The sequence below is a fragment of the Schistocerca gregaria genome, chromosome 2 (genome assembly GCF_023897955.1).
Source record: "Schistocerca gregaria isolate iqSchGreg1 chromosome 2, iqSchGreg1.2, whole genome shotgun sequence".
Taxonomy (NCBI): domain Eukaryota; kingdom Metazoa; phylum Arthropoda; class Insecta; order Orthoptera; family Acrididae; genus Schistocerca; species Schistocerca gregaria.
In genome coordinates, this window is record NC_064921.1 from 599,718,375 (window position 1) to 599,743,891 (window position 25,517).

General features: G+C 39.8%; 1 protein-coding gene across 6 annotated transcripts in view; it reads right to left on the minus strand.

Moving 5' to 3' along the window:
- Window positions 1–25,517, minus strand: part of LOC126334538 (epsin-1) — a 149,195-nt gene that overhangs the window by 32,271 nt on the left and 91,407 nt on the right. For 4 of the 6 annotated variants that reach the window (XM_049996900.1, XM_049996897.1, XM_049996898.1 and 1 more), the window contains exons 9-13: window positions 19,109–19,247; window positions 18,099–18,131; window positions 14,533–14,650; window positions 6,847–7,131; window positions 2,324–2,503 (exon numbers count right to left, since the gene is read on the minus strand). In XM_049996900.1, the coding sequence (XP_049852857.1) occupies window positions 2,324–2,503; window positions 6,847–7,131; window positions 14,533–14,650; window positions 18,099–18,131; window positions 19,109–19,247 (755 nt within the window). The remainder of the gene's footprint in view (window positions 1–2,323; window positions 2,504–6,846; window positions 7,132–14,532; window positions 14,651–18,098; window positions 18,132–19,108; window positions 19,248–25,517) is intronic. The other 2 variants (XM_049996902.1, XM_049996901.1) reach the window with 1 other exon arrangement.

Sequence of the window (25,517 nt, forward strand, 5' to 3'; positions counted from 1 at the left end):
CAGTTAATGTATGGTGCGGCATTATGGAAGGGAGGATAATTGAACCCCCATTTTATCGACGGCAATCTAACTAGTGCAATGTATGCTGATTTCCTACATGATGTTCTACCAATGTTACTACAAGATGTTTCACTGCATGACAGAATGGCGATGTACTTCCAACATGACGGATGTCCGGCACATAGCTCCTGTGTGGTTGAAGCGGTATTGAATAGCGTGTTTCATGACAAGTGGATTGGTCATCAAAGCACCATACCATGACCTGCACGTTCACCGGATCTGACGTCCCCATATTTCTTTCTGAGGGGAAAGTTGAAGAATATTTGTTATCGTAATCCACCGACAAAGCCTGACAACATGCGTCAGTGCATTGTCAATGCATGTGCGAACGGAAGGCGAACTACTCACTGTTGAGAGGAATGTTGTTACACATATTGCCAAATGCATTGATTGCATTTATTGTATTAATGTGGTATTTACAGGTAATCATGCTGTAACAGCATGTTTTCTCAGAAATGATAAGCTCACAACGGTACATGTATCACATTGGAACAACCGAAATAAAATGTTCAAACGCACCTATGCTCTGTATTTTAATTTAAAAAAACCTATCTGTTACCAACCGTTCGTTTAAAATTGCGAGTCATATGTTTGTGACTATTACAGCGCCATCTATCACAAAGCGAAAAAAGTGGTCCAACTAAAACATTCATATTTCTTTACGTACTACACAAATATGAAATAAAAAATAGGGGTTCCTATTTTAAAAAACACAGCCAATAACCATTTGACCTATGGCAGTACCATCTAGCGAGCTAACCATAGCTCCATCTGGTTTCCCCTTTCAAGGTAGACAAGTTTCGTTCTTTGTAGTTTTTTCGTTTGATGCTTATTTCGTGAGATATTTGGCCCAGTTACGATCAATGGACCACCCTGTACATGCGACGCACCATGTAAATTTGGTAGTCATATTGAAAAACATTGTGTGTCAGACAGCTGCAGCAATGCTACTAGCGCTCAAAGCAGTTGATTTCTCCATGCAGTAAACATAAGACGAATGCTTCCTTTGGTCAAATCTAAGGCGATGCACTAGATATAAGAGAAAATTTGACCAATGCCTAACTTTGACAAAGTTCCTTATTACACTATCAAATGTTGTTATAGTCTAATATCAGCATCACCAATCTACTTCCCAGCAACCCACTCTGAAACACTGCATCATAACTCGTGCACACTGTAGATATTTCACTGGGACTCAAAAACGTGTAAGTGAAAAATGTATAAATGAAGTTTTACTGTTCAAGCAACAGATATGTGCTTTCTATGAGGGCTCTTGGGTAAGACAAGATGGGACAGAATAAGGAATTAAACAATATGGAACACCCTACGCATGAAGTCCCTAAAAGAAACTAGGGAGAGACGTAGGCATCAATGGTTTGGCCACATTGAAGGAATGGGACCAGAAATATTTTCAAGAAGAGCCTTAGAATGGACAGCACCTGGATGAAGACCAACTTGAAGACTGTGAACAAGATGGAGAGACCAGGCGAAGAAAGATGTGAACTTACGAGAACTGCATTGGGAGGAGACGCTGAATGACAGTGTGTGCGAGAAAAGAGAACTTTGGAAGATGCTCTGAATGACCTGCAAAAGCAGAAATATTTCTAAAAGTAGTAGATATAAAATACAGGAAACAAAAGGTTATTTAGAACTTGTACAGAAACCAAATTGCAGTTATCAGAGCCACAGGACATGAGAGGAAGGCCACAGCTGAGAAAGGAGTGGGTCAGAATTGTAGCCTATCTCCCATGTTATTCAATGTCTACACTGGCCAGACCGTAAAGGAAACCAAGAAAAAATTTGGAAACGGAATTAAACATCAGAGAGAAGCAATAATAACTGTGTGGTTTGCCAATGACATTTTAATTCTGTCAAGGAACAGAAAGGACCTGGAAGCACAGATGAATGGAATGGATAGTGTGTTGAAGAGATAAGAAAACATCTACAAAAAGTTGAGCAAGGGTACTGGAATATCGTTGAAGTAAATCTGCTAATGTTCCATAAAAACACAGGATAACTGCCGGATATCAGTAACGTCCTGCCACAATCAAATCACATCACATCAAATCTGGTTATGCTGATGAAATGACACTAAAAGTAGTACAGTAACTGATAATGGCTAAGCAGAGTGCATATAAAACACAGATTGGCGATAACAAGAAAATCACTTCTGAAAGAGATACATTTGTTGACATCAAATATAAATGTAACAGAAAGAATTTTTTTTTTTTTCTGAAAACATCTGTCAGGATAGTAGTCTTACCTGGAGAAGGTGCTGCTGCAGCTGGTTTGGTATTCATGGTTACAAGGTTATCAAGATTTACCAAGGATGAATTTTCTCCAAGAAAGCTTTGAGGCGTTTTCTTGGCTGTGGTTTGCCTGTTTTCTGACAATGAGTCCCCTAGGCCAGTCAAGTCAAATGGATCAGGGGACAATGTTCCTCCTGAAGAGAGAGAACAACGTTTCATTAATCTGTAACAATCAACAGAATTAAACTAAGATTTTTTTGTTTTATACAGAATTTAAAAAATATGCGAAAATACTTTTTCCATAGTGTGAGCCAATTCATATGGTATTACATTACAGTGTATGCTCTTATTCTTACAGCAGTCAAAGACTGTATGCAGTTTGCTCACAGACCTACACACAGCTTTTGAGTCATTAATTAATTAATAGTCTTCTCTAAAAATTAATGTGCTGATTTTTAAAATAGTGTGGATCTCAAAATTAACAAATTCCCAGTCATTCTAATAACCTGATTCTGGTTGGACAAACTGCTTATGGTATTAGAAGTTTACTTCACATACCTGCCAAAAAACCACATTCCTAGCTGATCACAACCTTTAATATGAAACAGTTGCTGTAATCTAAGTGACTAACTTTGTACAATAAAATCTGTATGTATTTGTGGGAACTGCACCACTGTTATAAGAGGCATTCAAAAAGAAACGAGCCAGAAGCATAATTACAAAAACCAGTATCTGTATGTTAGAAGTATTGACCTTGGCAGTTGAGACACTTGTCCCACTGAGACAGACACAAGGCAGTGAATGGCTGTCTCATAAAATGTAACATAATTGCATGCCTGGTACAAGTGCAAGAATCGTAAGGGCACCAAAAATTCCCACATAAACTGCAGACTCAGTAGGCACTGAAAGTGGCTCTTTACCTAAATGGAAAAGCATAGCTGTCTTAAGAATAGTTGATGAACAGTATCCATTCTTCAGGATTGTAAGTAACTGCAATAGCTTCCATTAAGCCTTGTAACATTAATACATACCACAAGATTGGTAGGTGCAATATTAGAAGTTGAGCATTTAATAGATCCGAATCTCTATGAGTTCATTTAGTTGATTTTGTGTTATTCTGGGTGGGTTGTTATAAGACATCAGTTCTGAACTCTGAGCCTTTTGAAGCATTAGGCTCAAAGTTGAGAGATTTATTACTACCTTCAGAACAAATGTTTTATTCTGTTCATGTATACCAAGCTTTTGTCCATGTGTGACTGGTTCATGGCACACTAAACATTAAGGATGGTCACCATAATACCGCTAACAGAAGTACTCCAAACAACATAGTTTTATTTTTATCTCAGATTTTATAGACAAAATGTCTAAGAGGCTGCAATTAATGGCACAACTTTTTAAGTAAATGCTCTCTCCCCCACATACTGGGGGGGGGGGGGGGGAGAGGAGATTTCTTTGTTTCTTTTGAGAAAGAAACTTTCACATTTCTATATGAATTACAAATTAGAGACCTGTCAAACGTGCATGTTCCACATTCATCTGAAGAAGAAGAAGAACAGTTATAAAAAATCACTTTTGAATTAAAATAATGACAAATTACATCATCACCACCACCTACAATATAAACTGAAGTAAGGTACTGAACTAGTATGACCTCAATGTTGTATTTTACCACCACCACCACCACCACCACCACCGTTGTTATTATTATTATATTATTACAGTATTACAAACAGTTCATAGACCTATATAAAACAAAAACAAGAGTTAATTGTCAATTATCTCAGTTACATTTGTTATCTGCACAACTGACTTGATAAGAATTAGCTACTTTCATACAGATTATGTTTTCATTATTACATGATGTTTGAGATGATTATGCCCTTGCCTTCCTCTGACTTCTGAAAAGACTTGCCCAGCCAGTTAAACGGACATCTACAGTTTAACATGGACTCTGGACCATGGTGGCATTTTTCATGGCAACAAAAACTTAGCAGAAGTGATAGAAGTGAAAAGAGAGAAAAAATTATAGTTGTGACTGCGGATTGAACCCCATACATCTGAACTGGTAGTCTTGAGATTTACCCACTGAGTCACCATGCTATGTACAGAACAACATTACATAATGTTAATTCCATGTAACATCCGAGTTTCACATATCTTTATGTAAGAAATCACCATATAATGTTTTCTTTTGGTGATGCTTGGCCAGTAAAGGGGGTTTATCTGTTACATTGAATAATTTAGGTACTGCATTCCACACCAGTCTCTTATTTTAGTAATTCATAAAAGGTTTATTTCACAGCGTAGGAAAGAAACCAAAGACGTATGATGTCTTTCTGCCACTCATCACATATTCTGATATTCGCTATGTATTTCTTGTTCTTAAAAAGATAATATTATTCATTAAATATGTCTGGGTTATGAGAAAACTGCAACTAAACTGTCCCTTAATGTGCTTTTAATACCTTGTGGGATATTCAGTGTTTCATTTTTATTACTGCTACAATTTATTGCACTCAATACACTATCTCCTATACAAACCATGTTACAAATCAGTATGAGTGATGCTGTTCTCATTAATCAGATGTGGTATTCAACAGTGTAGCTCACTATATGCATGCTGCACTGCTATCACAGTGTATAACAAAAATTAGCGTGTCACAACTGTATTTTTTAAGTCTATAACAAAAACATTTGAATTACTTTTATAACAGCTATTCCTGGCACATGTCAAGGAATTTATAAGGAGCGAGGGGCAGCAACTACTCCACTGCATCTTTGAACACAATAGTGAGAAATGACAACAATAATAATTAAAAAAAACATACTGATCTCTAAAAAAAAATCATTAATATATTAAAGTTAACAATGAGATAATATAATTTGGAATAAATAGCTATTGGGTAAAGTTCTTCCGTCAGTAGTGATGCTAAAGCAACTGAGAATCACTAAATAGGGCAGATACAACAACAACAACAATAATCTACATCCATACTCCGCAAGCCACCTGACGGTGTGTGGTGGAGAATACCTTGAGTACCTCTCTGTGTGGGCTCTAATCTCTCTGATTTTATCCTCCTGGTCGTTTTGCGAGATGTACATAGGAGGGAGCAATATACTGCTTGACTTGTTGGTGAAGACATGTTCTTGAAACTTCAACAAAAGCCCATACCGTGCTACTGAGCGTGTCTCCTGCAGGGTCTTCCACGGGAGTTTATCTATCATCTCCGTAACGCTTTCGCGATTACTAAATGATCCTGCAACGAGGCGTGCTGCTCTTCATTTGATCTTCCCTATCTCTTCTATCAACCCTATATGGTACGGACCCCACACTGTTGAGTAGTATTCAAGCAGTGGGCGAACAAGTGTACTGTAACCTCCTTCCTTTGTTTTTGGATTGCATTTCCTTACGATTCTTCCAATGAATTTCAGTCTGGCATCTGCTTTACCGAAGATCAATTTTATATGATCGTTCCATTTTAAATCACTCCTAATGCCTACTCCCAGATAATTTATGGAATTAACTGCTTCCAGTTACTGACCTACTATATTGTAGCTAAGTGATAAAGTATCTTTCTTTCTATGTATTCACAGCATATTACGCTTGTCTATATTGAGATTCAACTGCCACTCCCTGCACCATGCGTCAATTCATTGCAGATCCTCCCTCATTTCAGTACAGTTTTCCATTGTTACAACCTCTCGATATACTACTGCATCATCCACAAAAAGCCTCAGTGAACTTCTGATGTATATCCAAAAGGTCATTTATATATATTGTGAATAGCAACGGTCCTAGAACAATCTCCTGCAGCACACCTGAAATTATTCTCACTTCAGAAGACTTCTCTTCACTGAGAATGACATGCTGCATTCTGTTATCTAGGAACTTCAATCCAATCACACAATTGGTCTGATAGTCCATATGCTCTTACTTTGTTCATTAAACGACTGTGGGGAACTGTATCAAATGCCTTGCGGAAGTCAAGACACATGGCATCTACCTGGGAACCAATGTCTATGGCCCTCTGAGTCTCGAGGACGAATAGCGCGAGCTGGGTTTCACACAATCGTCTTTTTCGAAACCCATGCTGATTCTACAGAGTAGATTTATAGTCTTCAGAAAACTCATTATATTCTAACATAATACGTGTTCCAAAATTCTATAACTGATCGACGTTAGAGATGCAGGTATAATAGTTCTGCACATCTTTTCGATGTCCCTTCTTGGAAACGGTGATGACCAGTGTCCTTTTCCAATCTTTTGGAACACTACGCTCTTCTAGAGACCTATGGTACACCGCTGCAAGAAAGGAGCAAGTTCCTTTGCGTACTCTGTGTAAAATCGAACTGGTATTCCACCAGGTCCAGCGGCCTTTCCTCTTTTGAGCGATTTTAATTGTTTTTCTATCCCTCTTTCGATATCTACCATTTTGTCATCTGTGCAACAATCTAGAGAAGGAACTACAGTGCAGTCTTATATATATAATAATAATAAAATTCTGCTGTGATATGAATACCAACAATAAAAAAATACCATTATTGTTGATCATGTTGGCATTGGTGCTGGCACTTGCACGATTTGTAATGATGTCAAACTCATCAAGGTCTCCAGCTGTACTACTCGGACTCGAGTGTTCAGTGTTGGTAGCAGGTGACCAAGGGTCTTGCACAGTAGCAGCGGTTGCCACAGAAGCTGCTGCTGCTGCCCCTCCTGCTACAGCACCAACTGCCATGCCACTTGCCACCTGTCTTGGAACAGCTCCAGTGCTACTACCAATCTGATGCGGCGATACCGCACGCCACGGATCCACAGCTGCTGCTGTTTAACAAATAAAGACCACAGAAATCAATGACTGCTGTACTGGAGAGTTCAGTCTAAATTAGGGGAAGTTTTCACTTCTGAAAGCTTGAAAAAAAAATCAATATTAACAACAAATACCTTACATGTGAGAAGAGTAAAAAACAAACTATGTGGAGTACTAGCGTTCCTATAATGCTGTGAATCTTAATATCAATGCGTATTAAATGTAATTATAGTTTCTTACACTTTGAACCTACATTTCAACCTTCATGCCGATACAATTTTGTGTAAACATATTTGCAGATTAAAGAATCAAAGGGTCATACATGGTACATTCTCTGCGTTTACAGCTGCCAGCTTCCACTACAGCAAGTGCGGCTAACTAAGTTTTGTCATAAGGCCTCACATCAAGCTTCAACATTTATGTATTTAAGAAAAATCTACGATTTTTTTTTCCTTTTTTTAGAATTTAATGTTGTTCTTAAATACTGATCCATCACTGTAATATTTACAGAACTTCATATTACAAGCAGACAACAAACTTTCCTTTCATACAGTGGAAATTAACAACACCCCTATCTATAATTCCATTTAATCATTTAAGGAATTCTAACACTAAATTATGCCTAAAATTTATTTCTTTTTGCTTATTGCCACTATCAAAAAGATTTTTTTAAATGGGAGACATTTCTGCCAAATATGACTCAACACATTTCATGAATGTGTAAGGAGCTAACAAAAGGTTTTCATTTGAGGGAGTTGCTGAAGTGTATGTGCAATGCAGTGCGACTCCGTTGTGTGTGTATAAGCACAGCCATATAGGCAAAGGATCATGTGGCATTTGTGGCTTTCTGACGCGCATGCGGTAAATGTGAAAATGTGAACTATGGTGATGTTATTACCAAAAGCGTCCAAGCAGGACCAATGAACTGTCACTCTTTCCTTGGCTGTCCAAGGATAAATACCAATAGACATTTATCCGAGAATGGTGAAAGTATATGGGAATGCATGTCTGTTGAAAAGCGCTGTTGTGAATGGTGTGTCAAGTTGCGATCCGACACGAAATGACGATCAATCCGGGAGGCCAACCTCGACTGGGAGACATCACAGCACCCACCCTGTAGTACCGATCTCCCTCCATAGAAATATCACGCCTTTGGTTCCTTAAAAAAAAAAGGTCTTGAAGGGTCAACAATTCCTGTCAGACTGGGTATCTTCATCCTGGTGCATCAGTGGGATGACTGACTGGCATACCAATTCTCAACTGTAAGGCCTTCAAATGGAAACTTTTTGATCATTCCTTATTGAAATTTGGTTAACTGTCTTATTTAGTGAAAATGTCATTTAAAACTCTTACCTTGCACAGCATGTCTCCTAATAACAAGTAGCATAATGAATACTTTATACAATAATGTTGATTATGCTGATCTCTGTTAAACAACAGTGTAAGCCTGGAAGTCATTAGCACTTGAATGAGTGGATTTCAGAAAATGAGACAGAACTGTATTTTGGTGGGATATCAGTGTCCTTACAAACATTAAAAGAAGCAAATGTGGATAAAATGTCTATAACTTTTATCAGACAGTAAGGAGTAAACCTATGAAAGGACACAATTGTACTATCTCTCAAAACTTAAGACAATGGAAAAAAGGGTGAAAGGTGCTATACTTGGGATTAAAACAAGGGGGTGGCACACTGAACTGAATGAGGATCACGACATGCCTCCTCGGCTGCTACAATCACCCTTTCATTCCCCACAACACCCATGTGTCCAGGAACCCATCATAAAGACACCACCACCCCAACCTATGTTGCTGGAGGAGGGTGTTCTGGATATTATGGATTAGCTTGTTTGTTGGGTGCAAGCACTGTAGGGAGTGAAGGGCACTCTGAACAGACAGGAATTTACCATGTGAAACACTTCTCATCTGCTTAAGTACTACAAGATTGCATATAATTCTGCATCAAAGCCAGGAAAGTCTTGAGGCGGCTAGATCTTGATGATCAGATTGGGGAAAACAAAAGAGAAACCGACGGAATCCCACTGTTTAGATTTATCCATAGATACAGCTATAGAGTTGTGGTGCTCAACACAATGTCAGAATATAATGTACCTTTCCTGTACTGCAATAAATCTAAAATTACCTTGGGCCTTTGCCAGGGTGACAAGTGGTTAACACCCTGGAGTTGGGGTTGTACTTGTCCCACACCAAGTGACTCCAGCAAGTGCTGCATGTGGATCCCAAATGGCCTTTTTGCTCAAGGACTGTTGGAGGAAAGATGTTCCAGAGATAGAAGAGCAACAGTATGGTGTACAAGTGAATTCGGAGCATAAGGTGCTGCTACTGGAGTGGTGGTTCCTCGGCCTCAGCCTCACACTGGATATAGGTTTTGTCCTAAAACACCTGTAACCAACTGAATCCCCTCATAGCAGATAGCGTCAATAATTTTCAGATATGGAAGCCTTGCTGATCCATACACTGTGCCCCCATAGTGTAGCTGTGATAGCATGAAAGCCCTATAAAACTGGAGTAGACACACCCTATTTGCTGACCAAGACTGTGGCTCAGGCCCTTTAAGATATTCAGTGCCTTCTAGGTTCTGGCTTTCAGGTCCCTCGGGTGTGGAAACCATGACAGTTTGGAGTAAAAAATAGAAACTTCACCGAGTCTTTAAAATGTAGAATAGTGTCCCCCATGTGAAAATAATGTAATTTAAAAACATGATAAGAATGATTAAAATGAACACACACACATACACACACACACACACACACACACACACACACACACACACACTTCTCTGCAGAAAACTGAAAATCTGTCTTTACGGCCCAAAACTCTAACCCCTGCACTGCAATTTTCTACAGGCGAGTCACTGTTGCCACACTGCAAGAGGAGCAGAAAATGGAAAAATCATCCGCAAATAAGGATGCATTGTACAGGACTCCTTACTGTTGAAGTGATACCGTTTATGGTACTGGCAAAGCTGATACCACTTAAAATGCTCCCCTGAGAAACACTGTACTCCTGCTCAAAATGAGCTGACAGCATGTCACCAACTCGGGAGCAATAAATGTGCTTAGATAGGAATGACCATATGAAAATTGGGAGGTGGCCATGAAAGACCTATGAGTGGAGCTGCCCTAGAATACGGTGTCTCCAAGTAGTGGCTTATGCCTTACAGCTGTCAAAGAATACATCAATACAGTGATGGGTACATAGAAAAGCCTCCAGAATATCCGCCTCTAGCAGGGTCAAGTTGTTGACAGTGAATCGAAATGTCCTGAACCCGTACTGTGAATGGCTTAGGAGTTGTTAACACCCAGACAATATGATCGTTAATGATTCATTCCAGGGTCTTTCCTATAACATTCATTAAGGCAATGCCTCGGTAGTTACTGGTAAACGTTTGGTTATTTCTTGGTTTGAGAACAGGAATCAGAATGGCCTCTCTCCGCAAGTCAGGAAAGTGGCCTGTCTGCCATTTCAAATTACAACATGCAACAAGGATTTTCTTTGCTGCTGCTTGTGAATGTTGAAGCATGCAGTATCAGATTTGGTCATGACCAGGTGTAGTATCAAGAGCCTCAGACAGTGTCAAATACAGCTCCCACATGGAAACTGGACAACTGTAAGACTCAGATTTTTTGAGTCTGAAGTCTAACTGGCACATCTCTACAGTCATATGGTAGTGGTAGGATGCCAGATCCTGGATGGATCAACACAAAATGCTCTGCCATCATTTAAGTGATATCTCCAGATGACTGTTTCAGTAGTGCTGTTACTAGTAAAAGACTGTGTTTACCAGAAATCACAATGACGGCTTCCCAAACTTTTGTAGAACAAGTGGATTGGTTTACAAAGTCCAGGAATGCTTGCATGAACTTTTATTCCTCTCCTTAACGACACGTTGAGCCTTGGCTCTTGCGTCCCGAAAGGCTGCAAGGTTGTCTACTGTTAGGCGGCATTTAGATCTCTAGAGCCACATGCCTGATGCAGATAGCTAAATGCCATTCTATGGCTCACCAAGGTACATGGTGGATCGCTCATGTGATTTGTTCCACACATTCCTTGATGCTGCATCAATGTTCGAACATAAACAGCTGGCTGAAGAGTGTGTGGTTAGCCCTGTCAACCATCCACTTACGCGGCTTCCGTTCAAGTAATGCTCCATCCAGTAAGTGGTAGTGGTGCTGAGACTAAAGACCTCCATTTGTGTAGAAGCATTGGTTGTCTGAATAGGATTTTTAAGGGTTGAAACAAATTATGTAATAAATGTGAGAGGTCGTATGGTCTACATCTACATCTACATGACTACTCTGCAATTCACATTTAAGTGCTTGGCAGAGGGTTCATCGAACCACAATCATACTATCTCTCTACTATTCCACTCCCGAACAGCGAGCGGGAAAAACGAACACCTAAACCTTTCTGTTCGAGCTCTGATTTCTCTTATTTTATTTTGATGATCATTCCTACCTATGTAGGTTGGGCTCAACAAAATATTTTCGCATTCGGAAGAGAAAGTTGGTGACTGAAATTTCGTAAAAAGCTCTCGCCGCGACGAAAAACGTCTATGCTGTAATGACTTCCATCCCAACTCGTGTATCATATCTGCCACACTCTCTCCTCTATAACGCGATAATACAAAACGAGCTGCCCTTCTTTGCACCCTCTCGATGTCCTCCGTCAATCCCACCTGGTAAGGATCCCACACCGCGCAGCAATATTCTAACAGAGGACGAACGAGTGTAGTGTAAGCTGTCTCTTTAGTGGACTTGTTGCATCTTCTAAGTGTCCTGCCAATGAAACGCAACCTTTGGCTCGCCTTCCCGACAATATTATCTATGTGGTCCTTCCAACTGAAGTTGTTCGTAATTTTAACACCCAGGTACTTAGTTGAATTGACAGCCTTGAGAATTGTACTATTTATCGAGTAATCGAATTCCAACGGAGTTCTTTTGGAACTCATGTGGATCATCTCACACTTTTCGTTATTTAGCGTCAACTGCCACCTGACACACCATACAGCAATCTTTTCTAAATCGCTTTGCAGCTGATACTGATCTTCGGATGACCTTACTAGACGGTAAATTACAGCATCATCTGCGAACAGTCTAAGAGAACTGCTCAGATTGTCACCCAGGTCATTTATATAGATCAGGAACAGTAGAGGTCCCAGGACGCTTCCCTGGGGAACACCTGATATCACTTCAGTCTTATAAATATTCTTAGCCTCACTATACAGGATGTGTTTCTTGTTTCAATCTCTCATATCTTATTTCCTTCTAGGTAGATACTGAAGTCTCTTGTCCAGAGAGGGTGGTCTTCAGAGCAATTTACACACTTCGGAGGAGATGAACAACCAACTCCTTCATGGGCATCCTTACCACATTTACTCAAAGTAGCTCCTCCCTTACACCCTAGAGTAGTATGCACACAGGGCTGGCATTTGAAGAAGAATATTAGGTTTGGGAGAGGGCCTCACACTTAGGCATAGAAAACCTTCCTTGATATAATCTGGAAGTTCTGTGCTACTGTAGGTAAGGATGAAGGAGTTAGATTTTGTCATATCCCCGTCCACCTTTCTCGTGATATTGTTCAAACCGACAATACCTTCTTAAGCCCACTTATCTTTAGGTTCTTCATTGCGGATGTCCACCAGACCGTTGCATGTGACAAAACCTTTGCTGTAGTTCAAGGTGATGTGTATCTCAGTTTCAGTGGCATATTCCCCAAGGCTTTTTGCTTTCTGCAGGTGTGTCGCTTGTTGGCAAGTAAAAATTTTGACCAACAGAGTTCCTCTGTGCAACTGCTTAACAGATTTTAATGTACTTGCTATGCCTTCTAAATCCTTTTGAAAGTAGAAAGGGAAACTTTCCCAAAGTGTCCCCCTCCTGTTAAACTATGATTAACACATTCTGACCCAGTGCATGCATTCTGTTACTAAAGACTAAAGTACCTAGAAGAAACCAAGGAACTGGAGGACTTGTCACATGAGGGGTCTTGAAATATTGGTTGTTGATACCTTCCAGTGGCCCACCCATTCTGCTTCGAGGAGGAGGACAAAAATTTGAGTGGCCATCTTGGGAGCAATAGGGTAATAATGATACACTTGGACACAGCTTCGAAAGCCTTATACAATGGAGGTACAGCAGTTTCCCCAGAGGTTGCCCAGTAACGACTCTTCCAGCTCAATAGTATCCATATCATCAGTGTGCAGCACCCTTTGAGATAGAGTTTTTGTTTATAGACCTTTCACCATCCTTGCAATCTGATCCCTGTTCCCTGTCACACACAACATCCCACTGCCATAATGTATAGTAGTCACTGAAGCATGTCCAAAAGTTATAGTGACAGAGGACTCTCGACACTTACCAGCACCCAGCGCAGGGACCCGGACTCACAGTCTGTACCCTACAAAGGAATGCTCAACCCCTGAGGAAGCAATTGCATTAAAAAAACTACATATTGTAATCAGTGAGAAGTACACTTTCACAGAGCAAGAACAACCTTACTTGATAATCAATCTTGAAAAACTGTATGAACCGAGAACCAACACACTGAAATTCATTTCCAGTATTTTAGGAAGGAGTCTGATTGTTTTTTAAAATGCTTGGCTGGCCGCCGGACGACTCAAGGATTATTCTCACATCAAGGTATAAAAGCTAATCCATTAAAATATGACTGACAGAATGAACAACTGTAAGCAATGCATACATGGCAGCTCTTTCACTGGAAGGGTAGCCTTATGGAATGCATGTTTATGGCTTTCGTTTCCTACATAATGATGAAAGATGTTCAACGTGGCCAGAGTAGTGTTTTTATTGATAGTAGTTTACTTTCCGTGAATTCAATTAATTCATTTTGTCACTACTGCTAACTTCCATTCTCAGCTGGCAGAGCTACTTGGAAGAAAACAGCATGTGGAGCTCAAGATTACAGCAAGCAAACTAGCTCTTCTGTCATACCTTTAACATTCATTATCGCTGTACCCATGAGTCATGTCACTAAGCAAGATGATCCCCACTTTCCTAGCATTTCAAGGAAGAGAACATTGTCAAATATTATTTACTTATCACTCTAGCTGGCTAATAACTGTTGTACACTGACGTACAATCACTCTGCTTCCCAATGAAAGTGACTTAACTATCCAAAGAATTTGTGATTAACTTAATGGAGCAAAAATCCTGAAAAGAAAAATCAACAGCATCAAGGCAAGATGATAACTGACATTTTTCACTGTTATTCCAGGAAGGAACAAGCAGTATCGACTTAAAAATCACACTCTAGACTACTTTATTCAATTATTTTAAAATGTATTGTAAAACAAAGGGGAAGTTAGAGTAGTTTTTCTGAATACTGCAAGGAAACTTTTAGTATACTATATACTTTATGTATACAGAGTGCTACTAACATGGTTTATTTACTGTATCTGCTGACACTGGCGTCCATGGGTCAACAGCTGGTGAAGGAGAAGGAGACGCAGCTGCCGAAACGCTTTGGTGTGATGCTGGACTACTCCATGGATCATTCTGAAATATTTTAAGAAACAAAGTACACTTAAAGACATACTGAAAAATAAAAAAGCAAAACAACAATGTGTGTGCATGAGAGTGCGTGTGCACGCATCTCAGGATATATTAGGTGGCACAGGTCTGTAAAGGTGTGCACATGTGCATGCATGCGGACAAAGATGTGGGGGAAGAGGGGCCGGGCGGGGGAAGAGGGGCCGGGCCGGGGAAGAGGGGCCGGGCGGGGGAAGAGGGGCCGGGCGGGGGAAGAGGGGCCGGGCGGGGGAAGAGGGGCCGGGCGGGGGAAGAGGGGCCGGGCGGGGGAAGAGGGGCCGGGCGGGGGAAGAGGGGCCGGGCGGGGGAAGAGGGGCCGAGTGTGGGGAGAAGGAGCAGAGCGAGGGGGACAGAGACGGAGGAAGAGACCGGGGAAAGTGACGGCGAGGAAAGAGGGGGAGAGGGGGGATAGAGAGAGGCTGAGAGGTGGGAGGGTGGGACGAGGAGAGGGGGGGCTACAGAAGGGACGAGGGGGGGCACCTAGAGGGGGCGCCTACAGAGGGGACACAGGGGGGGCGGCGCCTACATAGGGGACACGGGGGGCGGCGCCTACAGCGGGGACACGGGGGGGGTGGCGCCTACAGAGGGGACGGAGGGCGTCTATGGAGGGTTGGGGGGCACTGACAGGGGGAGGGAGTGGGGTGAGGGAGAGGGGTGAGGGAGAGGGGTGAGGGAGAGGGGTGAGGGAGAGGGGTGAGGGAGAGGGGTGAGGGAGAGGGGTGAGGGAGAGGGGGGAGGGAGAGGGGTGAGGGAGAGGGGGGAGGGAGAGGGGGGAGGGAGAGGGGGGAGGGAGAGGGGGGAGGGGGAGGGGGAGGGGGGAGGGGGAGGGGGGAGGGAGAGGAGGGAGGGGGAGGGGGGAGGGAGAGGAGGGAGGGGGAGGGGGGATGGGGGAGGGAGGGGGGAGAGAGGGGGGAGAGAGGGGGGAGAGAGGGGGGAGAGAGGGGGGAGAGAGGGGGGAGAGAGGGGGGAGAGGGGGGAGAGGGGGGGAGAGGGGGGAGGGGGAGAGGCAGGTTTTAAATTGTGATTTCAAATTGCAGTAAATGACTGGAAATCTCCAGTCAGTAGAAAGCATTGTAAAAATAATTTGTAATTTACCTTAGTCACATAGTAATAACTTCTAATAGAGAGGAAAAGATAAATACTGGAGAACTACTTAAATGATCAACAGTTATGGTTTTGTGCATTTGTATCAGCAAAATCATTTTAGTTTGCAGCCAGAAATAAATTAGTTGAAACTATCACACATAAAACTGTTAACATTAGTGCATCAGTTTTCAGAAAAGGGAGCATGTGGAACTCCACACAGTGTACGCACTTTAGGATGCCATGTAACTGGCCCTAAGTATCTACTGCTTACTTACTACTTGAGGAAACATACTTCACCATCAGGGCCAAGTTTTCTTTTTATTTATACATTGATTAATTAATTTATTGGAGATACAACTTCGAATGAGTCATTACACATATTGTCACAGAATGTATAATTATGTAGATTTTTTTCTTTAATGCAAATTTACTGTACTTTCAACAACAGTTTGGCCAGATTTGTTGGAATGAACTGGTATATGTTCTTGTGACTGATTGCTTCTAGTTGCAAAATGATTCGAGTAATTACAGGATATCAGTGTGTGTAATTTATGAATATAATCTTAATATTGTATGTCAAACATTACACGTCCTTTTTCTGTCAGAGTAACAAATAAAATAGAAATGCAGTAGTTCATTAGATCCTGCTGCAGTATCCATATCTTCTGATTCTCCGTCTCAAGAAAGGGTGTATCTGTACTGTAAAGTACACACGGTTCCCATCTTTCAAAAAGTGGCTGTTCTAAGCAAGAACAGCTGTAAAGACAAAAAAGGAAGCTGTAGCAGTTACAATAAGGGCTTCAACTTTCTACACAAAATCAACAGAGCATCACTGGTATCTATGGAAAGGACATTGATAAAAGACAAAGAAATAAAATTTATTGGACAGACTATTCACTATACAATCATCTAGAAATTCATTAGCAGTTAATGAGAATCTTACACTCAGACCATTGAGGGAAGACAGCCAGGTTACTCAAAATGCACTACTGCAACCAGATAGCTCAAATTTAATTTCTTGTGGCTTCTATAGCAAATTTACTTCATAATCAATGTGAAGGACTGCTTGTGTAAACATCTAACAATCCAATACCTGTCCTTTAAATTTATACTCTCACTTCCTTGAAACTTGTATACTTCAAAAACAGCAGGGCAAACAGGACGAAAAATATCAGAAGACAAAACTAAAAGTTAACCATATTAAAGATATTTTAACATAATTTGAGGTTCTGTGCAACTGCTGAAATAGAAGCCAGTCTTGTGAAACTAACTGATCTTACGAAGGACACTGAAAAAGTTTTGCACAGTCGTCTCTAATTTTTTAATTTTTTTACAGGTGGGAAATGAAATTTTTTGTGAATATACATGAAACATTTAGCTATAAGTTGGTATATAAGAGAATTTTCTTTTATTTATAGATGAGCCATAATGAACCATGAAGTAGATGTCAGGTTGCGACAATGGTTAGTGATGGAGTTCCTCTTCAAGACCGTCGATGACTCTGCCACATTGATTCACAGGAAGTTGCTCCCCATTTATGGGGAGAACACCATGGATCGCAACAGTATCCAGCGGTGGTTGCAGAGGTTTAAAGAAGGTGATTTCACACTACTGGACAATCCACGAAGCGGTAGACCATTGACGGTAGTGAGCGATGTGGGTAAGGAGACCATACATCACATCATCCAAAATGACAGAAGTGTGATGACACGACAGCTTGCTGAAATGATTCGTTTGCCATTGAACAAGCTGCGACGTGCCATCAAGACCCACAGACCACAGCTTCAGCGTCAGCTCATCAGACTACACCATGACAATGCTACACCCCATATAGCCCTTAAATGCAGGAGAAAATCAGGAAAATGGGTTGGAAAATTGTTCCTCATTCTCCCTACAGTCCAGACTTGGCTCCATCTGATTTTTACCTCTGCTCGTCTGAAGGCCCACCTGCACGGTAAAACATTTCATAGTGAGAAGGACCTTATTTCCTGTGTCAAGCGATGGTGTAAAAGTCAACCCTTGGGATTTTACCAAAGTGCATTTACATCATGGAAAGACCATTGGGTCACATGCATCACAGCTGATGGAGGCTACATTGAGTAGGCTCAATGTGTAGCTAAATGTTCCACGTATGTTCACAAAAAATTTCATTCTCCTACTGCAAAAAATAAAAAAGTGAAGAGACTACTGTGCAAAACGTTTTGAACGCCCTTTGTACATGAGTGATACAAATTGGTTGCTGTTAGCTAGTACTGAAACACAGCAGCTTACAAACTGTTAGAACACTCAGTTGTTACTCATTGATGGGAGAAGAGTACTATGTTCTTACCGATTCCCAACTATAATGAAAGATGTCCAATGTCTGCTCAATATAACAAAAGAGAAAACCAAAGATAAAACAATATTAAAATAATGTATGTTCCAAATAAAAACTGAACAAAAATTTATTAAAACTAAATTGAAACTTTTCTTATTGGTATTTCTGTTTCACTACGAGTTGCATTATTGAGAATCTTCAGCCAAATTATGTGAGAAGCAAGATATAAATTAAAAATATGCAAATCTCATTATAAACTAGCTACCACAGAACAGAACAATCTTTCACTACACACACTGTTCACAGTAACTTACTGAGAAAATATGTTGACAATGTTTTGTACAACAGGAAAGTCCACATAACAGCTGTCAGAAAAGTAATTACTGGAGCAAGACCTTCCTCAAATGTTTTAAACAACTGTTTGTTGACAGGCTACTACATCTTTGCAAAAATGGTTTGATGCACTTTAATGTCCACTGCTGTCTTCCACGAGTATCTTATGTCACCATTGTGCAAAACAGTTTATTGAGCAAATTTCTAAAATCACTGAAACCAGATTGCCAGATTGCAGGATTTTAAAAAACTGTCACTGAAATGAGTGCTAATACATTTTCAAAGATGATTTTGTGAAACTGCTCTGCAAAGAAATTCCAACTAGCAGCTACAAACATTATTTTTTAATACATGAGAAAAATCAAATTTCTCATGATATCTTAAACAATGAGAGAGAGAGAGAGAGAGAGAGAGAGAGAGAGAGAGAGAGAGAGAGAGAGAGAGAGGCACTAACCAAGTAATATTTAAATATTTATAGTACTAATGTCTCATCAGTAATCTATTTATGCCCACTTCAACACAACTCGACGAAACAGAGAATGTATTAAGTGTTGTTCTTTGTTAAAAATGGCTTCTGTAATATATAATATGATGATGACAGACATTTTAGTGCAGTGACAACATTTCAAAAACTAAAATGAAATATTTTAAACATAAAAAGGAAAATTCCTCTAAAAATTCAAACATACCTGAGGCCGTGTGGGGACTGGCGAGGACTGACTGACAGGTGCCTGAGGAAGTCCCCAAGGATCAACAGGTGCAGCTGGAGCACCCAGGTTCACATCCAGCAGATCCAGCATGTGAGACTGTTGAGCAGGTTGTTGGTGCCTACAGTGGATAAATGAGTTGACTAATATTTAAATACACAAACATAAGAACAAAATATGAAGTTGCTGAAAAATCAATATGAAATACATACACATAGAAGATAACATTTACAATTTTTGTTCCGATAGCTGGATACTGATCATAGCTGCATGAATTATTCCCATAAAACAATAGAAACACAGCTGCATGAGGGGACATGATTCCAGTTTTTATAACTGAATCCCTTCATACAGCAGAAGGCATAAAAAAGAATTACTTTGAGAAAACTGCACTACTGAGGATTGAAGCAGATAATTCATAAATGCTGGGAAGCCAAGAAGACCATGGAGACTGGCAATGAGGGAAATTAACAACAAAATTCTAAAAACCTTTTCTTAAGACAAAGAAGTTGTAAATGCCAGAGAGCACATTCAAGGAAAGGATCCACTAAAAATTAAAGCTTGTAAAGGAGAAAATATGTACACTGGAAGGGAAAAAGACAAACAATGCAAATATTGAGAAGCTGTGGCAAAGGAACAAAAGTAAAGGGAAGTCAAGAAACAAAAGATGCTGAAGTTCCCCAACTGTGTTTTGTTACGTTGCCTCATGGTATTACCAAATGACTCACTCGGTTGCAGATTTATATATCAAAAATTGAAGTTCACTTTTTAAATGCATCAACACCTGTGGATGCAGACAGTCCCTCAAAATACTCTGGCAAGGATAATGATTTTGATACGTTGTAAGTCAACAGTTCTTCTGGCATAGAGAAGATGTTGCATCTTGCATTTCTGGGTAAACAAGAAACCTGTAAAATTTGAGAGACAAAGTAATTTTTCTCTGAATCTGAAAGATTTCCTTTCAAGGACCGTACAGAGTGAGTAAATAGCTTTTTAAAAAAATGTTGTGATGAGAGTTAAATACGCTAACTCACAGTATGTCTGTTCCTGAACTATGATAAGCATATTACTTTAATAGAAAATCGACACAATATAAAGTGTACCAAGAGGAAAATTCACTGGAGGAAATTATAAAATTGTGAAACAGAATGGTACTCTCCTTCAAGAGCTGGAATTATTAGTACTGCTAATGGGCACATAAAAGCACAAGAAATTATTATAGCTTCCAGGACTAATAGTTCCTCCTCCTTGGGGAGGAACGAGGAGTAGGTCTGTGTAAGTTAGAAGGCAAGGGATGTCACTCACCCCACTATTAAGACGAACCCACCTGTAGTGATGATCAGGAGAGACGAACATGGTTTATTACGATGATGATATTGCACAGCACTCAAGACAACACCATTACTACTGCTGCTGCACATTTCTATTTTGAGCTTTGTTGTTTTATCGTTAAAGATTAACCTAACTCCCGACGCCCCCCCCCCCCCCCCCCCCCCACGCATACACACAAACCTACTTATCCTGTAGATTTTATTTTTAAAAGTTCAAGGTTTGTTTGTATCTGATTTAAAAATATACTTAAATTTTACCTACACATGTAAATAATGGGTAGGTAGTACAATAGTTTCCATTACCTACATTCATCCAATCTACATCAAATCCCCTCTATCAACATAAAAAGCGATAATGGGCACCAGGTTGCACAACAGAAAATAACGGTCTGCAAACTGAGTGTGTTGAGGTCTCATGCTCAGGCATAATGTGAACGAGCATCAATGCTCTGATCAAGCAGGTCCTGGTCGAATGACACATGCAGACAGAGAACTCTCAGTCTGTTGTTGCTTCTACCATACTTCCGCCAGCTGACTGAACTACACTCATATCAATTTATTTATGCAGTACAGATATATTTCTGGCTAGTAGTGTCCAATCACGGCACAATTATGATCCTTTAAAAAAAAAAAAACCTGCTTTATGCATAATAATGAAAATTTGGGTACAGTTTAAAGTTTCACAGGAAAACTAAGTAACTACCAAAATCTGTAACAATGATCAGTCTCAAAATAAAATATGACATTACTACTTTTTATAACACCATCTGCTTTATAGATTCAAATTTACCTTTGTGAATTTTACCGCCTACAAAATTAGAAGTCTATTTGTTGTTGTTGTGGTCTTCAGTCCTGAGACTGGTATGATGCAGCTCTCCATGCTACTCTGTCCTGTGCAAGCTTCTTCATTTCCCCGTACCTACTGCAGCCTACATCCCTCTGAATCTGCTTAGTGTATTCATCTCTTGGTCTCTCTCTACGATTTTTACCCTCCACGCTGCCCTCCAATACTAAATAGGTGATCCCTCGATGTCTCAGAACACGTCCTACCAACTGATCCCTTCTTCTTGTCAAGTTGTGCCACAAACTCCTCTTCTCCCCAATTCTATTCAATACCTCCTCATTAGTTGTGTGATCTATCCATCTAATCTTCAGCATTCTTCTGTAGCACCACATTTCGAAAGCTTCTATTCTCTTCTTGTCCAAACTATTTATCGTCCATGTTTCACTTCCATACATGGCTAAACTCCATATAAATACTTTCAGAAACAACTTCCTGACATTTAAATCTATACTCGATGTTAACAATTTTTTCTTCTTCAGAAATGCTTTCCTTGCCATTGCCAGTCTACGTTTTATATCTTGTCTACTTCGACCATCATCAGTTATTTTGCTCCCCAAATAGCAAAACTCCTTTACTACTTTCAGTGTCTCATTTCCTAATTTAATTCCCTCAGCATCACCAGAGTTAATTCGACTACATTCCATTATCCTCACTTTGCTTTTGTTGTTCACCTTATACCCTCCTTTCAAGACATTGTCCATTCCGTTCAACTGCTCTTCTAAGTCCTTTGCTGTCTCTGACAGAATTACAATGTAATCGACGAACCTCAAAGTTTTTACCTCTTCTCCATGGATTTTAATTCCTACTCAAAATTTTTGTTATGTTTCCTTTACTGCTTGCTCAATAAACAGACTTAATAACATGTCTAACAGAAATGAAATTGTTTCCAAATTATTCTCCATTAGTGGTCTAATTACAATCAATTGTCAGGATATCATTGACTCCTTTCAGGTCAAGTCTGGTTATCTGTCTGAGATAAAGGTTCTTTGCTGACTGTAATTTCTTATGCTAGTCACATTTGAGACTGAAACAGAGAACATTCTTCTGGTAAATTAGATAGCTTGCTGTCATTACCACTATCCATCTGGGTTATACACAAATCAAAGGTAGATTGAGTATGACATGGCCCACAGTCTAGCCACTCCGAAAACAGAGACTACATATTTTGGTTGGTGAGCACGGATGAGACGCTTGTGGTTGTTCGAAATAAACCCTTACAGATATCACAAAAACAGAAACATTAGAACTGTGTTTTAACTTACTGGAACTATTATTTCATCACAAATTTGATGTACTGTATTTAACATCTCATTTCTATGAGAAATGGACATAATTTTTAATACCTGAAAGAGCAGCCACAGAATTGTTGCTACTGTATGCAATGTCTGAATTTTGACCTTCTGTTCTATGAGATGGAGGCAGCATTGGTTCAGCACTAGTAGTGTCTACAGTTAAGAGACGATAATACGGTAGTTGTACTGCAAAGTCAAACATATGTTACATGGAAAATGGTGATCTGCAATTAAATACAATTTTCATTTGCTGGACACAGAGCATGTGTCAAATGGAAAAACTGGGTCTGCTGTAAGACATACTTCTATATCCTCAGGCCCCAAGTTACAATGACTTTTCAGTTTATGCACCTATAACAACACAAACTGAATGGTAGGATACGTCTCACCTTCAAATATTTCTATTCCATCTCTGAATAGCTCTACAAATGTTATGAGTTATTTTGCAGCATTGCCATAACCAGAAAGTTTTTTGGAGAAACCTTTCTCTGGAATCATTTTCATGATTTTATTGTACTGCCTAATCACAGGCTACAGCATTCTAAATGAGCTCTTCCATCTAGTCTTTATTTCTTGCTTCAACCAGTTCTGTACTGAATTTACATCAACATTATTCTTTAAACAGAATGTGTCTCTGGTAGCATAAATAACGAAGTAAACCACTGCAACCTCATTTTTCACGTAATCATCAGCAAAAAGGTGTTTCAGAACGGTGTTCAAAACATGTAATGTGTGCATAACACTGAAAGGATTATAATGCCTTGCAAGTACTAGTGTTGTGGCCAGTGACAATTGAAATCTTAACAAGATGCTGTAGATTTACTCTCATTTTAAGTAAAGTTTCTTCAAGGTAATTCTTAATAAATTCCCCACATTTTTTTCTTCTCAGAAAAGCAGCTTGTCACCAATACCATATTTCATACTGCCTAATCTTCATGAAGTGTGCATTAATAGATAGGTTAATTCCTTTCCCAATATGTACCAATACACATATCTGCCACAACCTTTCTACACACTCTTAGTTACCACTGCTTACATAGAAACTGGTAATATTTCAGAACTAACCCTTGTTGCACACATGCGTCTTCAGATATGTTGTGATGGACCTGCAATGCAGGAGAACAGAGTGCTTGCCACTTCCAAACACTGCTAACCATCATGTTTTGAATTCCAGACGTGTTCTTTCAAATCAAGTTTCACTTTGAAGCTATACTTTGATTCATGTTCATGTGCCATGCTACTGCAGTGGGCAACTGGCAAGGGGAAGACCTCAGCCATGGCCAAATGATTAGGATCATATTTGGCAGGTCATTTGTGCAAAACCTAAAATGATAGATATTTTCACTCCATAATCTCCCCTCACATGGATTGCAAACAGGTGTGCAGATTGTATCTTATAACTTCAATCATGCAATTTGGCTGATCCTTGCCATCAAAAACCTTCTATCGTACAGTACTGCTCTGTTCACTCCAAGAATCCATTATCGACCAAAACTTGTTATCAGCATTGTATATTTTTAAATTGTTCTCAAGATATGTTTATTTAATTCCATATGTCGATTTATTGATTTTGGACCAACTGATATAAACATTTTTAACGATTTGGTTTAACAACTGACCTCTTCAAAGTTCCTTATAAACACAGGAAAATTACAAACAACAATATTCTAGACACTGTTTTGGAATTTTGCACCACGTACGAATGCATTATTTTACGTGTACTGCCAATGAAAAGGGGTTTTTTTCCCCCTCCCTTATGTCATAATGTTTTCATAAAATTATGCTTAAAATTTTATTCTTTACTAATACAGGTGATGAAAAATTTATTTGCCTGCCTTGTTACTTCTCCTTATTACCCTTCCTATTCCTGTCAATTTCATGAGGGTGGGGGGAGTATTTGGTACTTTACCACAGGTTTCCCAGCCAGAATGCCCTGGCTGCTACACCGGAGGTGCCTTCTTTTCACAGATTGAAGGTTATGGATACGTAACGAGCAGTCAAAAAAATCTTTTTCCCCCATTTCTATGGATTTGCAAACATTATACACAAAGAAAAATGCTTAGTTTTGAATTACCTATTGATCTCATCAGTTGTGAGTCGCTTGCATGTCATGAACTTTAGGGCTGGTTTTCTTAAAAACAAGGCCAGTTGAGCCAAACATCTTTCAGTCTTTCGTTTTAGGTTGTCAACAGGTGACCAGCCCAATCAAAACCAAATCAGTTAGCCGTGTCTTTGCCTCTCTCTTGTGAGTGGCAATCAAGTAACTATGGTAGGTGGTTGGGCCATTTGAGCATGTGATGCTTGAATGAACCTAAAGGAAGAGTGCAATAGCTCCCTGAACCCAAAGGAAAAAATTCCTAGATTTGCTGGCTAAAATTATACTTTTTTCCAGGTGAAAAAGCACCGTACCCCAGATGAAAGTAGATTTTTTTCTGTCTTACAAGACGATATAGTTTCCCTCTGCAACTGTAAAACTTATAAATCCTCTGAACTGTAAAGATTCCATACACTGTTGTAGAATTTCCTAGCACTTTAGGAAACAAAACCCACAAAAAAAGCAATGCATTTCTGAAGGATCTCTGAATGCGGCAACATGTACACCGCGCATTTCATATTACGAATGTACGGTAGCTTCTGAAGCACTGAAACAGGGATTATAATGCACTTTTGTCAGCCAGTCATAGCTCACTTTCATGATCTCGCCAGTCAACGACAGCAGATATTGAGAGCATAGGACATGTGATGTAGTCAGTCAATAGCAACGTCACTCTTTAAGTAGCACAAACACACAAATAAGAAAAATTTGTGGTTTGAATTAATGCACATAAATCACAGCTACCAGAAAAGCTAAGCTTTCACATACAATATTCGTCGTCAAAAATTCTGTGCTGTTTTTTTTTCCGAGGGTGTGGCTAGGCAGGATT